Source organism: Coturnix japonica, chromosome 15, assembly GCF_001577835.2.
Source record: "Coturnix japonica isolate 7356 chromosome 15, Coturnix japonica 2.1, whole genome shotgun sequence".
Taxonomy (NCBI): Eukaryota; Metazoa; Chordata; class Aves; order Galliformes; family Phasianidae; genus Coturnix; species Coturnix japonica.
The window spans coordinates 5965017-5981610 of record NC_029530.1 but is presented as its reverse complement, the minus strand read 5'-3'; the positions used below and the strand labels follow the sequence as shown (position 1 = coordinate 5981610).

The following is a 16594-nucleotide window of genomic DNA, read 5'->3' as shown; positions in this document are numbered from 1 at the left end:
AAAAAGCTGAGAAAAGATGGATCTGAACATTCCAAACCAGCTGAAGTGCTGGGCCTGGTTTTAAGCTGCAATTGCTGAGAATCAAGTGTAATCATCAGCTGAAACTCCTCTCACCTTCTGCATTGCAGCAATTTGAAACTAAAAAGAAACTAATGAGAATTCAGCTTGTAATTATTATGTTGTGAAATAAGTGAGGGGGAAAAAAATTAGAGCAAAGTTTACAGAAGCCTTCAACATGTCCTCGAGAAGGAACTGGGCATGTTAACAATTACTGCCAAATTATCTACCTTACTGATTTGAGATGTGTCATGAAGGAACCCTTAAAGGACAGCAGGGGCTTCCAGGCATGTCCTCCTTCACAGGTGGGAATTGGGCCTTTAAAGCTCAAATAGAAAACAGCAGCTGGAGGCTCACAGTTCCTGTTCCATAGGAGGCACAGGTTCTTCCACATTTTAGGTCCACAGCAGAAGTTTAATTCCTATGCTGTTTTAACAGTGTTCTTGTTGTCACTCACAGCTTCATTTTGTGCTCATTCCTCAGTTTGAAAGGATCATAACCTTCAGGTTCACGCTGCTTTTGGGTAACCATAGAGCTAACAACAGTGAAACAGAAAATCGTAGCTACTTTATGAGCTTTACCATTAATCTTGCACACATGCTATCCAGCAGGCAAAGAATACGTGATAGAAAATACAGATGATCTTCCAAGAAAAATAAGTCCCTCTTAGTTGATGCTCTAGTGCAGTAACATCACCTTCCAGCTTTCTCAGGCTCTTCTAGCTACTATCTATTAAATGACAAAGAGGTAAGTTGCCTGTTCCTAGTTTAGTATGAGAAACATGGTCTTCTGGGCATGAAGTTAAGCAGAGCAACTCAAATTCAGATTCGTTTTCAGCACGACAGACAAGGAAAAGATTGAACAGCAGAGATGCACTGCAGCAAGAACTTTAACAACTGATAATATTTAGTTTCACATTTGAAACTGTCATCCTTCCTCTGATGCATCTGAGCATTAGGATGACTTGTAGGCTTCCCTGCTGCACTGCTACCTGCTGCAGTAGCCCTGCTCAGCCATGCTCCTGGCTTCCTGCTGCAGTAACTCCGCACAGCGCTGCTTGTTTAATCTCTCCTCCTCATCCTCCTCCCTCTGGCGTTCTCGCTCCGCTTGTTCTTTTAAGCGCTGTTCTGTCATCTGAGCAGAGACAAGATGAGGGCTGTTAGAGCCAGGTCAGAACACACAGGTGGTTGGAGGCAGAACCACAGCAGGTTTCTAACACAGTGAGACTGAACAGACACACTAGCTCAGCCAACAGGTTACAGAACAAAGCCAGTGGCTGTGCAGACACCTGAACGTAAACAGCCAGGGAGGCTGCTGGTGCATTTGGGACCAGAAACATCCCTAACCTGTGTTAGTATCCTGCAACAGCATTTTCAATACTCAGCTATCTCTCTGAAAAGCATGCTATACCTGAGCTTCCAAGTCCTGTCTGTGAGCTATCTTCCGTTCCTTCTCTTGCTCTTTCTCTCGCCTTGTCAGTTCCTTTGCCTCCTCAAGTTCTTTAATCAGTTGCTCTCGATACTTTATAGACTCTTCTTGGGCCTGTCTGTTTAACTCCATCTTCTCCTGGATCTGGCGCTGTCTGCCTGCGAGGACCTGTGTGAAATGAGATGATTAAGAAAGAAGATAAGGAAGAGACCAGACATGGAAGCAAACTGTTATCAGAAAAATATATCAGGAGAACAGAAAGACTCGAATACAGAAGGCTGTGACCCTCTGGGGGTTGGAAGGTCACAACTGGAACAACAGCTTTGTCAGACCAAGAGACACCTCATTAAAAGAAGTCATCACCTCATTCATCAGGCGATCTCTGGCCATCTTCTCCTTTGCCCATTGTTCTTCCCTCTTCTCCCACATTTTTCTAGCTTCTTCCCTGAAGGTGAAAGAAAGATTCCTTTCTGAGGTTACTCCTTACTTAAATAAACAGGCACATTTCTACAACAGCAAGGCCTACCAGGCACCTCTTTTTAGTGTCCACCTCTAGATGATCACCTATTTAACAAACAGAAATGAGCTCTGCCACATAGAGAAGAACATCCAGCACATACATTCCCTTTTGACGATGTATAACAGAGCTGCATACACACCTATAAATAACCTGTAGCTCTGCCTCCCTCTCCTTTTCTAACTGGAGCTGTTCCTCAATGACATTTCTCATCCAGGCAGCGTCTGCAACAGCTCGCTCTCGTTTTTCAGCCTTGTGGCGCTGATCCTCCTCTTCTTTCTCAAGGATGGCTAATAAGATTTGTCTGTCTGTTTCCTTGAGGGGAAAAAAAACCCCTAAAGATTAATAACCATCCAGCGGGCTTCCAGCCTGTGTACTTTAGTACTCTGTACAAATCATTGGTGACATAGTGTCAAGGGTGTCCTCAGAAAGACACTCTGACTGCCTGCTTCTCTCTGATCTTTTCACTCCAGCCCTGTTCATAAGCCAGAAGAGGCCTCCTAACTGCTTATCTGTAGGCACTGGAGGCAGACACATACATGAAACACAACAAGTTCCTTCAGCAGGCAGTATCTACTCAGGGGTATGATTTAGTGGAGGGTTTTTAGAGTCAGGGTACTGGTTAGGGTGCGGTTGGACTTGATGATCTTCAAGATCTCTTCCAACCTGGGTAATTCTATGATTCTATTATCTATATTGCACAAATCAGAAGGTATTTTCCTCTTACCAGCTCGTCCTGTACCTCCTGGGCTCGTCTCTTTAACTGGGCATCATATTGATGCAACAAAAAGCGACTGAAGGAAGAAAACAAAACAAATTCAGACCATCTCTAACGCCCTATTATATTGTATACCAGCATTCAGACCATCTCTAAAGCCCTATTATATTGTATACCAGCATTCAGACCATCTCTAAAGCCCTATTATATTGTATACCAGCATTCCAGAAAGTGCATTTACAACATTAAAATACACAGAGGCAACAGAGATACCTGCTACCTCTAACACGAGCAAAAAGTAGCAATGGCACCAATGCATTTATGCTCAGTAGCTGTTCTTGCACTTCCAACAAAACAAGCAAGCATCTGCTGCCCACCCCTGCTATCTAAAACATCTCCTCCTGCTGCAAGTACTATCATGGTCACAGGAAGAGATCCCATCCACCACTGCTTAGAGCTACATTGCATACCCAAGCTCAGTCTTCTTCCGGCGCTCTTCCATTTGCTTTCTTTCTTCTTCTAAGTTTCCCAGCTCCCACTGCTGCTTTAATAAATCCTCTTGCTCTTTCTTCAGCTTGGCTGCCTAACATTTTTGAAAAGGAGAAACAAACAATAACCAAGTGAGTGCTTCAGAGAGCTAAGACATCCCAGTGAGCCTCAGTACCAGCTTGTACCACACTCATAATCGTGGTAGATACTCCACACCATTTGCATCCTACTGACTCACAGCATAAGAGAGAAGGTGAGGAGCTTCAGCTGAAAAAGCTACTGCAACCTCTCACACTGCAGTGTTTCTACATCCAATACAGCACAGAAGGGTGCCCACATTTCAAGAGGTGCAAATGAAGCCTACGAGATGTCATTTAACATGCCTGTATTCACAGAGAGATCTGCATTACAAAGCACAGCTGACTTTGTTCCAAATCTAATCTAGGGGGAAATCTGGAAGGAAGAGGTCAAGTCAGCATTGCTGTGTTTCCAAGTGAAGCAATGAACTTTCTTCCTACACAAGGAGAAGCTGAAGGTTACCTCTGCCTCCCGTAATTTCAGTTCTTCTATCTGTTGAAGCAACAGCTCCCCTTGCTTCTTGTTCTCCAGCTGACGTTTCTCTTCCTCTTGTCTCATTCTTTCCTCAGCTTCCCTTCGTGCCATTTCACATTCATTTTCAAGAAGCTTTCTCTCTCCTCGTTCCGTTGCTTGTTGCTTATTGAGCCAAAAGAAAGCATTGCATTTCAGGTTAGACTAAACTCAAAGGAACAGCCTGTGGTTCAGGAGATGCTCAAATCAGCTTCCAGGAAGCTGACACCTATTTGAAGGACACAGGATAAGATGTGCTAGGGAAGGAAATGAGAAAATGAGACTAAATAGATCTGTTCAGCAGATAACATTGGATTTTCTAGGAGATGAGATACTTCCCATCAACTCCAAGCATCCTGCAGACACCAGAACCTCGCACCACTATGGGAACAAGCAAGGCCAACTCAGTCACTATATAGTACAAAAGAAAACAAATAGCCAGCTCCTAGTCCAGGTAGTACAGGAATACCAGCTGCTTACAGCCCACATTTCATGCAGCTCCAACATACCTGCTGCTTCTGCTTCAGCTGCTCACCCCAGGACTCCACCACGTTCTTCTTGTGTAGCTCTGACTCCACCTGCAGAGAGTCAGCGCTGTCAGAGCCTTTTTCTATTGCCAGCACCTGCAGACACCCACAGTCAGGGGATGGTGCTGTGAGCACTGATGGAGCTGTGGGTGTCCCTGAGCACTGCAGGCAGTGGGAACAGATGGACTTTGGGATAAAGCACCCTTGGGATAAAGCACCCTTGTGGGGATCCCGTGCCGTGACTCCTCACCTCCCTCAGCTCCTCGCTGTTCTGTTTCCATCTCTCCCGCAGCAGCTTCTCGGCGACCTAAGCACACACAGCAGTGTCAGTATATGGGTCCCACACAGCAGTGTCAGTATATGGGTCCCACACAGCAGTGTCAGTATATGGGACACACACAGCAGTGTCAGTATATGGGTCCCACACAGCAGTGTCAGTATATGGGTCCCACACGGCCCAGCTCAGCCCCATCCCCCCCATATCTCTCACCTGCCTCCTTCTCTCCTCTCGTGCCGCCCTCAGCTCCTCACAGCGCTTCCTCATCCCTCCATGTTCCTCCATCCCGCCGGGCTCCGCTCGTATCTCGGCCTGTATTTCAGCCTCCAGCGCGTCCCGCTCAGCGCCCAGCATCTCCCTCAGTCTCTCCCTGCGCTTCCTCATCCCTTCCTCCTCACCCCGCCCCGTGCTCGTGCCGCCCGCATTTTGCGGCTCGCTCCAACGGGCCTGAGCGGAGCAGGAGAACGCGGCGAGCTGGAAGGAGCGGTTGTACGTGTCCCATTGCAGCCGGTTCTTCGCCTCCCTCTCCCGCTGCCGCTCCAGGGCCCGGCCCAGCGCCGGCCGCCACTGCGCCATCACTAGGCCCTAATGTAGGCCGCGAGGGTCACCATGGCAACGGGTACGGGGAGCGCCGAGGGACAAAAAGCATCGGGGTGAACGAATTGGCCTCGCGGGTCGGGATGAGGCCGCAATACATGAGCTGCAGTGCTTTAAGTATTAATGGAGCTGTGAATATTTCAGCACGGTGGAAGGTTTGTGTTTCCTGGCCCTGAGCACAGCTGGGCGCTGTCAGGAGTCGCCCCACGCCTCATTCAGCGCATCCATAGCGCCCATAGGTGTCCGGCTGTATGGAGCTGTAACGGGATGCGGACGGGCCTCGTGCTCAGCCCGGTTCGGCTCATTGAGCTCCGTCCATCGGGACACCGGCTGAATCATTCACTGCCACCCGATCGCAGCGCCCGCAGTGAGCCCGGTGGGACGGCTGTGATTGCACCATAGGCACTGGGTGCTCCATAGGCACAGCGGACACCCCCCACCCCATCGGTTCGGGCTGGGGGTCCCGGTCCGGTCCCGGTCGATACCGGGATGGGCGCACACCGTAAGCCCCGCCCACATTGAGACAAGCCCCGCCCACCTCTACCATAAGCCCCGCCTACTCACCCGGACAAGTCCCGCCCTCTCATTCCTATTGGCCGCCTCTCGGTGGGCCGTGCTCACCCATTGGTTGGCTTCATTGATGGGCGTGTCTCGGCGTGGCGCGCTACCGGGTCGGTGCCGGGTCGGTTCGGTCCGTGCCGGGTCGGTTCATGGCGCTGCTATTAGAGCACGAGTTCCGGCCGCTGCCGGCGGACAAACAGATCGAGACGCTGCCGTTCCTGGAGGCCGTGTCCCACCTGCCGCCATTCTTCGGTAAGAGCTGGGCCAGGGGCTGTGGAACCTGCCGGACCGGGACCGGACCGAACCGGGACGCCGCCACCCGCGGGCACGGAACGCTCAGCAACACCAGCCCCGTCCGGTCCCGGGATCCCATTATAGGGTCCCACACCCCCCCAAGCTTCCACCCCCGCCCCGGTTCCGGTCCCGGTCCCGGTCCGCACCCCCCGGTCCCGCCCCCGGTCCCGCCCCAGTTGCGTCAGGGCCGGGTGTGGCGGCTCGTCCCGTCCGACCCGCTGAGCGACAGCGTTAGGAAACGGCCCGACCCAACCCCCGGGGTGTACAGGGATGGAACGGGGCCGAACGGGACAGAACGGGATAGAACGGGATAGAATGGGGCAGAACGGGACAGAACGGGGCCGAACCTCCGCTCCATACAATGCGCCATTGTACGGAGCCATACGGGGACAGCCGGGCACGGGGCGAAGCCATTGTGACCCCCTGTCCCCGCAGATTGCCTGGGGACACCCATCGTGTACTCACCCGTCAAAGCCGACCTGGCTGGGAACATCAAGGTATGAGGTTGTGGGGGGGGTCACCACCCCATGTACAGCACTGCAGGACCCGGCTGTGGGTGCCCACCTTGACCCCAAACCTCTGTACCCTTATAGAAGATCCGGGCTGTTTATGAGTCCAACCCCAGCAAGTTCAAAACGCTGCAGAACATCCTGGAGGTGGAGAAGGAAATGCACGGTGCTGCATGGCCTAAGACCGGAGCCACGCTGGCGCTGATGTGGCTGAAGAGGTGATTGATTGGGTTGTTATATCGCCCCTAATGTGGGGCTGGGGGTCGTGTAGGGCTCAGGGTCAGAGTGTCACCCCACAGCGGGTTTGGGGTCACGGTACCAGCCTCCTTCTCCCTGGCAGGGGCCTGAAGTTCATGCTGGTGCTGCTGCAGAGCATCTCCGATGGCGAGCGGGATGAGGAGCATCCCAACCTCATCCGTGTCAATGCCATGAAAGCCTATGAGATTGCCCTCAAGAAATACCACGGCTGGATGCTGCAGAAGCTTTTCATGGTGAGAGCCGGGGCAGGGGGTCATAGAACCATTAAGGTTGGGAAGGACCTCTGAGATGAGCCATCCTCTCCATGCCATGTCTCTAAGGTGCCATAAGCTGCTGCTCATGGGGTCACCCCGCTGTGGGGTGGGCAGTGGGACATGGGGGTCCCATTGGCTTTTGGGCATCCCCACAGCCAAGGCTCAGCTCTGCTCTCACCCCATCCCACAGGGCTCGGTCTATGCGCTGCCCTACAAGTCAGATCTGCTGAAGGCTTTGGAGAAAGGCAGAGAGGTGAAGGAGGAGGAGAGCATTGAGAAGATCCACCAGTTCCTCACCAGGGTGACTCCCATCCTGGATGCCATCTATGAGATGTACACCCGGATGAACGCCGAGCTGAGCTACAAAGCTTAATGGGGTCAGAGCAACAAGCGGGGCCGCTCCGCTCCTCAAACCCCATCCTGCTGCGGATCTGCACCCGACAGGCCTTTTTTTCTAACAAGAATCATTCATTTTCTATCGAAATTCAAGCAATAAACCAGTTGTACCCTGGGGGCACCTCAAGATTTCCCAAGCTTTTATAGCACAGAGGAAAAATATCCACGTTCCTCAGGAGCTGTTGCAGGGAATGACGTTTGATGGGTGGCCTCATCCTGTTGGTGCTGCTGGGCTTTGGGTCTCACACAGCTCCGGGCACCCAACACCTCTCTGACCCCACAGCAGAGGAACTGAGGATCCCAAGCCATGACCATCCCGTTGCCTCCAACCCTTCCAGCGCTGCAGATGGGAGCGATGCCGGGATGTTCCGAGCTCTATTTGCCGGATGCCTTAAGGACCTTTCACCAGCACAACTCAATAAATCTCACCTTAAACCTGGAGCTCAGTGCGGGGAGCGGGGCGGGGGCTGCGCCGGGGGCGGCCCTGGGGCGGGGAGCGGGGCGGGACGGGACGGGACGGGGACAGGGATGGGCCCCGCGGCCACGGCGGAGCTGCGGGAGCTGCGAGGGACGGACAGAGGGACCGGTACGGGGCTGGGACCGGTATGGGGCTGGGGGCGGCGGGAGGGGACGGGATGGGGACGGGATGGGGGTGGGCAGCGGGTCTGCAGGCAGGAAATTGGTCTGCAGGGGCTACGGGGGTCGCGGGCAGTGGAAAGTCGTATCCACAGCCCCACGGTGTGAGTGGACGCAGCGGGGGCTGTTGGCTTTGGGAAGGGGATGGGGATGGTTGGGGTGGGCGCTGGGTTCCCCCCCCACCCCTTCCCTCTCTTCGTGTGGCACAGCCCGGTAATGAGGCAGCTGAACTGCCCAGCACACTGCGAGCCGCAGTGCCATCATTGCCATCGTCCCGGGGTGGGCAGGGGGCTGCGTCAGGTTTAGGATGTCTATGGGAGCGCAGCGGGGCCGTGCTGTGTTCTGCCAACCATTGACTCATTCCCTCCGTGGGGTGAGGAAGTCTGAAAACCAAAAAAACCCAAATAACTGAAAGAGCCAAAGTCAACCCGATTGACAACACCTTTCCTGGCAGCGGCCGGGCCGTGGGAGTGCCCCGTTTGGGGCCCGACATTTCCCAACGCTTCCTCCCCCCACCTGCTCTGCCCCACTGCCACTGACCCCATGGGCACATTCCTGTGTGGGGCCATGGGATGGGATGCATGACTTCTCTTTATGCCCTGCTGGGGTCACACACACTGGGCTCTGCTCCTATATCCCCACTGCTGCTGCCAATGGGGAATCCCCCATCTCAGGGCTGCAGAATATAGGGCTGCAGAATATAGGGCTGCAATGTATTGCCCTGCTCAGACCCACCCTGTGCATTCCCCCTCCCTGCAGTGCTGGCAGCCCCATGGTTTGGCAGCCTGGGCTATATTTGGGCTGTGCCCTCTATGCTGTTCTCCAAAGCCTTGCTTTGCTGTGGTTTGGGCTGGGATTTGAAGCACAGCACAGAGACTCTGGGTGCTCCGTGATCTGTGCATTCATTCCCTGTCTGCTAACGGGAACACTCAGAGAATGAGGCTCGTGTTTGCCTGGGGTCGGGTGGGTGAGATATGGGGTTTGGCAGGTGCTCGTGGAATGTCATGCAGGAAAGGCAGCCAGAAGGAGATGCTGCACCTCCATGGGCTGCACACCCCATTGCCCGTGGTCCGCTGTGGTTTGTCATACGGAGCTGCAGAAAATGATACGTTTCCCCATGTGCTTTTTCTGTCTCTGAACCCCACAGGGCTGAGGGCTGAGCGTGTTGCTGGGAGGCAGAGGCAGTGCTGGGGCTGAAGCACTTCGGGACCTCACGGTGTGTTTAGGTGGGGAGTGGGGCTGGGGAGGAGCCCAGGTGTGTCCATTGAAATCCATCATTTCTGACCAAAATCCACAATTTCTTATCAAAATCTGTTTCTTATTATATATATCTATATGTGCTTTCATATTGAAATGCACTGTATAAGCTGCTTGCCTCCTGGCCAGGCTTTATCCCTGTGCTGTGCCGGGTGAGTGGGCTGGGGGGCACCAAATATTGGCAGAGTCAGGGTGTAACCCTGCTCTCACTATGGGGTATGGCCATAGGGTGCTCATAGGATGGGAAGGGTGCTGGGGAGTGACTCCAGGTTCCTTTTGCTCTCAAAGAGGAGTATGGCAGACCCCGAAGACCCCCGTGATGCTGGGGACGTGCTGGGGGATGATTCCTTCCCACTCTCCTCACTGGCCAACCTGTTTGAGGTGGAGGACACCCCATCTCCTGCTGAACCATCCCGGGGTCCCCCCGGTGCTGGGGATGGAAAGCAAAACCTCCGGATGAAATTCCATGGAGCATTCCGGAAAGGACCCCCGAAACCCATGGAGCTGCTGGAGTCCACCATCTACGAGTCATCAGTGGTCCCCGGACCCAAGAAAGCCCCCATGGATTCCCTCTTTGACTACGGCACCTACAGGCAGCACCCCAGCGAGAACAAGCGTTGGCGCAGGAGGGTCGTGGAGTGAGTATGGGGGCACACGAGGCCACCAGCGCCCATGGGGTGCAGTGGTTTATGTAGCACACACACTGTGCCGTGGGGCTGCGGCCCCGCAGTGCCATGGGGTTAGGATGTGTGTCGTCCCCCCCCTCCCCATCCCCACCTCCTCCCTTCCCTGCGCCGTGAAAGACGGCTCTGTGCCGTGGCCGCTCCCTCCGGTGCGGGCGTCTGGCTGCCCTGGCATGAAAGGGCTTTTCAGGAGAGCCTCCGCCCTGGGTCTGCGTCAGGAAACCGGAGCCGGGGGGGGCCGCCCGCAGCCGGGTACACAATGCCCGTCTGTGCCCGACACCTGGGGGGACCCCGCTGGCACTGCACGGCTGTGGGATGCGAGTGGGGCTGAGGGGTGCACCCCATCCATGGTGCTGCACTAAATGCGGCAGCATCTGTCCCCTTGGTATCATCACTGCATGACTGCTCTGTGTGATGACCCAGGGATGGGATGTAGGAGCACCCTAGATGGGTGCACCGGAGGGAAACTGAGGCACGGGTAAAGGAATCAACCCCAGTGCACGGCTGTGCTGTTCTGTTGCAGGAAGCCAGTGGCTGGCACCAAAGGGCCGGCTCCCAACCCACCGCCCGTCCTCAAGGTGTTCAACAGACCCATCCTCTTTGACATTGTCTCCCGGGGGTCTCCAGATGGCCTGGAGGGTCTCCTCTCCTTCCTGCTCACCCACAAGAAGCGTCTGACAGATGAGGAGTTCCGAGGTGAGCACCTGCAGTGGGCTGACCCATAACCCTGCTGTACCATGACCACAGAGGGCCACCAGCAACCTCATGTCCCCATAGGGACAGAGATGCACAGCACCCAGGGGGCACCGGGTGTTTGGTGGGTTGGGGTCTCAACACCTTCCATTCCCAGAGCCCTCGACAGGGAAGACGTGCCTACCCAAGGCGCTGCTCAACCTGAGTGCAGGAAGGAATGACACCATCCCCATCCTCCTGGACATCGCCGAGAAGACAGGGAACATGAGGGAGTTCATCAACTCGCCCTTCCGTGATGTCTACTATCGAGGTGGGGGGATATGCGGGGATCCTGGGGAGGAGGGGGGCCACAGGGAGGTTTGAGGACAAAAGTACTGGGGATTTAGGAAGGATGGAGGACCCAGCAAAGCCTGGGAATGGTGTGGAGATGGAAAGCCCATGGGAGGCTCAGGAACCTACCTGGGGGGCAGCATGGGATTCTAGGGGTCTTTATCTTGGGTTGTGATGGGGAGCATGGTGACGGGGATGCAATGCAGGTCAGACAGCGCTGCACATCGCCATTGAGCGCCGCTGCAAGCACTACGTGGAGCTGCTGGTGGAGAAGGGAGCTGATGTGCATGCCCAGGCCCGTGGTCGCTTCTTCCAGCCCAAGGATGAGGGTGGCTACTTCTACTTTGGTGAGCAGAGGGGATGGATGGCACCACAGCCGCATCCTCAGGGCTGTCCCCAATCGTGTGCTGTCCCTGCAGGAGAGCTGCCCCTCTCCCTGGCTGCCTGCACCAACCAGCCCCACATCGTGCACTATCTGACGGAGAATGGGCACAAGCAGGCAGACCTGAGGCGCCAGGACTCGCGTGGCAACACCGTGCTGCATGCTCTGGTTGCCATTGCTGACAACACCCGTGAGAACACCAAGTTTGTCACCAAGATGTACGACCTGCTCCTCATCAAGTGTGCCAAGCTCTTCCCCGACACCAACCTCGAGGCCCTGCTCAACAACGATGGCCTCTCTCCACTCATGATGGCTGCCAAGACCGGCAAGATCGGGGTATGGCAGCGCTGGGGCTGGTGGATGTGCTTTGGGAAGCTTGGCTAATTAAACCCTCTCTGCATCCCATCCTTTCCCTAATTAACCCCAGGCCCTTGCTCTACCACTTTCCCAAGCAGCCTGTTCTTTCCCACTGGTTGCCATCACGATGTGGGTTGGTTAAAAATGCACAAACTACACCAATCTGGGGATCGCTGCAGCATCCCAGCACCCAAAGATGGGTGGCAATGGTACAACCCATGGCCATCCATCCTCCTGGTCCCCCATCAGATCTTCCAGCACATCATCCGCCGGGAGATTGCGGATGAGGACGTCCGGCACCTCTCACGCAAGTTCAAGGATTGGGCGTATGGCCCCGTCTACTCCTCACTCTACGATCTCTCCTCACTGGATACCTGCGGGGAGGATGTGTCTGTGTTGGAGATCCTCGTTTACAACAGCAAGATTGAGGTGAGCAGGGAACGTGGGATGGGGATACAGGGCTGGGTTCCCTGCTGAGCTGCCCATGTCCCAACAGAACCGCCATGAGATGTTGGCCGTGGAGCCCATCAATGAACTGCTGCGCGACAAGTGGCGCAAGTTCGGTGCCGTCTCCTTCTACATCAGTGTGATCTCCTACCTCTGTGCCATGATCATCTTCACCCTCATCGCCTATTACCGCCCCATGGAAGGCCCTGTGAGTGCCAGGGGACACAGGGCAGAGCGTGGGCTTGGGGTTATGCTGATTATGTGTTCTCTCCCCACAGCCACCATACCCCTACACTACGACAGTTGACTACCTGCGGCTGGCCGGGGAGATCATCACCCTCCTCACCGGCATCCTCTTCTTCTTCTCCAATGTCAGTGCCATGAGGAGTGGGTGGTGATATTCTTGTGTTCCCAGGCACTGGTCCCACTGCAACACCCTCCAGACACTGGAACCCAGCCCTTCTCCAACCTCTCCTCTCTCTCCAGATCAAAGATCTCTTCATGAAGAAGTGCCCAGGTGTGAACTCGTTCTTCATCGATGGCTCCTTCCAGTTGCTCTAGTAAGCAGGGATGTCCATGGGACCTCTTGGAACAACCCTCCACTTGATGGGACAGTGGTTTGCAGCAGTTATCCCCTTTTGCAGCTTCATCTACTCAGTGCTGGTGATCGTCACAGCAGGGCTGTACCTGGGAGGTGTTGAGGCTTACCTGGCTGTCATGGTCTTTGCTTTGGTCCTGGGCTGGATGAATGCACTCTACTTCACGCGAGGGCTCAAGCTGACGGGGACCTACAGCATCATGATCCAGAAGGTGTGGTAGTGTTGGGATCTTCTGGTCTTCCCCAAGGTGTTTGGGTAACCCAAGTGGTCTTTTCCCTATGGGACCACTGCAGCCCTCAGCATGGGGCTCAGAGCCATCATCTCTGTCACTTGCAGATCCTCTTTAAAGACCTGTTCCGCTTCCTCCTGGTTTATCTGCTCTTCATGATCGGCTATGCCTCAGGTAGGGCTCCATCCCACTCTCCTCTTGCAATGGAGAAGGAGAAGGCCTGGCAGCATGGTGTTCTATCCTTGTGTGGCCCCCGCGGACTCTGTCTCTGTCCCTCCTCTCCAGCACTGGTGTCCCTCCTGAACCCGTGTCCCAGCAGTGAGTCCTGCAGTGAGGATCATTCCAACTGCACACTGCCCACCTACCCCTCATGCCGAGACAGTCAGACCTTCAGCACCTTCCTGCTTGACCTCTTCAAGCTCACCATTGGTATGGGTGACCTGGAGATGCTGGAAAGTGCCAAGTACCCTGGCGTCTTCATCATCCTGCTTGTCACCTACATCATCCTCACCTTCGTGCTGCTCCTCAACATGCTCATCGCCCTCATGGGTGAGACCGTGGGCCAGGTGTCCAAGGAGAGCAAACACATCTGGAAGTTGCAGGTACAGCATTGGGAGCGCCAAGCTCCGTGGGGTCACCATGTCATAGAGTCACCATGCCATGGGGTCACCATGCCAAACTCTATAGGGTAATCATGCCTTGGTGTCGCCATGCCAAGCTCCATCTGAGCAGCATCACCTTGGCGAGGGACCCTGATGCCTCCATCCCCAGGGGGCTGAAGGGTCCCTGGTGTCCCCGGCAGTGGGCCACCACCATCCTGGACATCGAGCGCTCCTTTCCTCTCTTCCTGCGGAGAGCATTCCGCTCTGGGGAGATGGTGACCGTGGGGAAGGGCACTGATGGGACCCCCGACCGCCGCTGGTGCTTCAGGTAAGAGCAGTGACCTACAGTGTCTCGATCCAGAAGGTCTGGTGATGTTGGGGTCTTATTAAGCCTAATTAGAGTGAAATGGTTTGCACCTGAGTGGCCCCACAGGTTCAGGGATGGCACAGGGACAATGGGATATAGAGCTCTGCCCACTCCGCAGGGTGGATGAGGTGAACTGGTCCCACTGGAACCAGAACTTGGGCATCATCAGCGAGGACCCAGGGAAGAGCGACACGTACCAGTACTATGGCTTCTCCCACACCGTGGGGCGGCTGCGGAGAGGTGAGCAGGGTGGGGGCAGCCCTGGGCCCACAGGTGAGTGTGGAGCTGTGGGCTCTGAGTGTTCCATTTCTGCAGATCGATGGTCAACGGTGGTGCCACGCGTGGTGGAGCTCAACAAGAGCTGTCCAACGGAGGATGTGGTTGTGCCATTGGGGACCATGGGCACAGCAGAGGCACGGGAACGACGGCATGGGCATACCCCCAGCTCCCCGCTCTAGCAAGGACTGTGCCTGGCCCCACAGCACCAGTGTGTGTCTGTTCCTCAGGGATCTGTGCAGCCAATGTCCCTGCAGCACCCATCACATTGGGGTCCCACTCCTGGCGATGCTGGGGGTCTCCCGGTGCCATCGCTTTGCACCATTGGCTGCATTGTGCCAGCAGCTGAGTGCTGGGAGCTCCCCTGTCACCAACCATCTCAGCCAATGGCTTTAGCCCCAAGGATTATTTTGTTGGTTTTGGTTTTTATTTTGCACAAGATTTATACGACTATTTATTTCGTAATAAAAGAGCAGCCACCACGGCCTCGTCTCATCCAGTGCGATCAGCAGGGAGAATATCGCAGTATGCACACCCCTAGTGCACACTCGTTGCTCTGCCCATCTCGCAGAGCACCCCACTCCCACCGGAGGGCAGCACACTCCGTGTAATGCCGCTGTTGGGGGAGCGCACGGCTCCGGAGCTCCGATTTAGCGGACACCGACGGCTGGTGGCACGGTGACGCGGTGGCAAAGAAGCGCAGCTCGCTGTGTAAATGATGGAGCAGAAAAGGGGACGCTCCATCTTCGAACCTGATGGCTCGCCGTCAGCTCTAACTGCGCCGTCTCCGCTTAAATGTGATTTACATATATCTCTCGTACCGCGGTTTAAGTATTTCCCCAGGGTGAGGGAATGAAGAAGTTTCATTATCGCTACTTAGGAAGAGCTGAGCGTTCTGCTCTCGGCTCAGGCTGCATCATAAGACGAGCTGCAGGGATGATGCAGCTGAGGGCAGGCTCCATCCTTCATGCCAGGCGATGCTGGGGAACAACACACTTTGCTGTCCCCCCAGCTCCAGCACCGTCCTAGCTGCAAGGCTGGGATTTCCCAGTGCAATGGAAGTTAAATCAATTCCTCTCTCCCCATGCAGATTCTCAAGTCATAAAGGTACAGAGATGTGCACACAAGGGCTGTATGATGGTAGGGGCTGTGTGTGAGGTGGGTGTCCATGTGCCTATAATATGTACTCCATAATGGCTCAGTGGCAATCGGGATATCGTGTCCACAACACTGGTGATGGGGACACCATGGCCATAGTGCTGTATGGGCACTGTGGCCATAATGGTGACATCATAGGATCACCCCTGTTCTCCTTCCACTGGATGGGGTGCCTCAGGGCTCACACAGCAATTAGACAGACCAATACAGTAGGAAAGGTGTTACAACAAAGGTGTGATGGCAGAAGGACCGGCACCATAGAAAAGTGATATTAAGGAAAAGACCTCTCACCTCCATCAGAAGATTCCAGGTTCACAGAGGAAAGCTTCAGCAAAATAGCATCTCCAGAAAGGGCTCCTTCCCCTGCGCCAGCCAGTCCTTTAATGAGGTCTAAGAGAGGTGCAGCCAGGTTCCACCCCTTCAGATCACACACATGAATTGCCTTCACCTGTGCTCCCAACGGCTGACAAGGTCCTTTCCCCAGGTGCTCAATCAGTGCTTCAGGCTGAGACTCAGCAGTTCCCATACAGCCTGTGTTTGCCTCATGCCCACCCCCTCCCCGTGCCCTGCAGCCCCCTGGGCACAACCCCCGCCTCCCACGCCGCCGTGCCAGCGATGACAAACCCAACAAAGGGAAGAGAAAAGCACTTGTCATCCAGCACGCCGAGCACGGAAGCAAATTTATTTTTAGATAAATCTAAAGCTTAATTTGTGAAGCTAATATCAATCAAAATGAGAGATGGGGTTTTTTTAAGTCCTTTTCTCAGCCGTGCCATTTATATTGCCTGTCTCTCCTCCTCGCTCTCAGCCAGCAAAGGCGGCTGCGAAGTTTAATATCAGCCTGGCGTGTGCCTGCCTCCAAAATTATGATGATTATTTTAATAGGAAGATATTTGCGGAGCTGAAAAGCCATCCTTCCCCAGGCAGGGAGAAGGTGCTGCTGTGGAGGTGGCACTGCCCCATGTGCTGGGCAGAGCTCAGAGTGTTCCTTCTGGCACACAGCAGGGATGTAGCACTGCTGGGTATCCCCATGGGACACTGCTGTCCCTTTGCTTGTCCTTTTGTCCCTGTTCCTCTTTGTTGCTTTGACTACCTGTTATGCCTGCTT

At 54.8% G+C, this 16594-nt stretch overlaps 3 protein-coding genes across 8 annotated transcripts; 2 read left to right on the top strand and 1 right to left on the bottom strand.

The window, feature by feature from the left end:
* Window positions 1-602: 602 nt before the first annotated feature.
* TCHP (trichoplein keratin filament binding) lies at window positions 603-5223 on the bottom strand. The gene is made up of 10 exons (XM_015878087.2): window positions 4815-5223; window positions 4575-4631; window positions 4307-4375; window positions 3750-3923; window positions 3191-3303; window positions 2730-2796; window positions 2145-2317; window positions 1849-1930; window positions 1468-1653; window positions 603-1191 (listed from the first exon to the last, which is right to left on the bottom strand). The coding sequence occupies exons 1-10, from the start codon at window positions 5175-5177 to the stop codon at window positions 1045-1047; spliced, it is 1431 nt and encodes a 476-aa protein (XP_015733573.1). The 5' UTR covers window positions 5178-5223; the 3' UTR covers window positions 603-1044.
* A 610-nt stretch (window positions 5224-5833) lies between these two features.
* Window positions 5834-7911, top strand: GLTP (glycolipid transfer protein). Its single transcript, XM_015878499.2, has 5 exons — window positions 5834-6011; window positions 6489-6550; window positions 6647-6780; window positions 6903-7053; window positions 7265-7911. The coding sequence occupies exons 1-5, from the start codon at window positions 5909-5911 to the stop codon at window positions 7445-7447; spliced, it is 633 nt and encodes a 210-aa protein (XP_015733985.1). The 5' UTR covers window positions 5834-5908; the 3' UTR covers window positions 7448-7911.
* Window positions 7912-8722: 811 nt separating this feature from the next.
* Window positions 8723-14918, top strand: TRPV4 (transient receptor potential cation channel subfamily V member 4). Of its 6 annotated transcripts, XM_015878523.2 has the most exons (16): window positions 8723-9322; window positions 9652-10001; window positions 10570-10742; window positions 10897-11049; window positions 11276-11416; window positions 11489-11787; window positions 12058-12237; window positions 12305-12463; window positions 12534-12626; window positions 12742-12815; window positions 12900-13065; window positions 13191-13257; window positions 13369-13685; window positions 13886-14013; window positions 14171-14292; window positions 14368-14812. In XM_015878523.2, the coding sequence occupies exons 2-16, from the start codon at window positions 9658-9660 to the stop codon at window positions 14508-14510; spliced, it is 2559 nt and encodes an 852-aa protein (XP_015734009.1). In that variant the 5' UTR covers window positions 8723-9322; window positions 9652-9657; the 3' UTR covers window positions 14511-14812. The 6 variants fall into 6 exon arrangements, with proteins under 6 accessions (XP_015734009.1, XP_015734005.1, XP_015734008.1 ...); XM_015878522.2 differs by lacking the exon at window positions 8723-9322 and having other exon boundaries at window positions 9505-10001; window positions 14368-14918; XM_015878519.2 differs by having other exon boundaries at window positions 11276-11787; window positions 14171-14918.
* Window positions 14919-16594: the final 1676 nt, after the last annotated feature.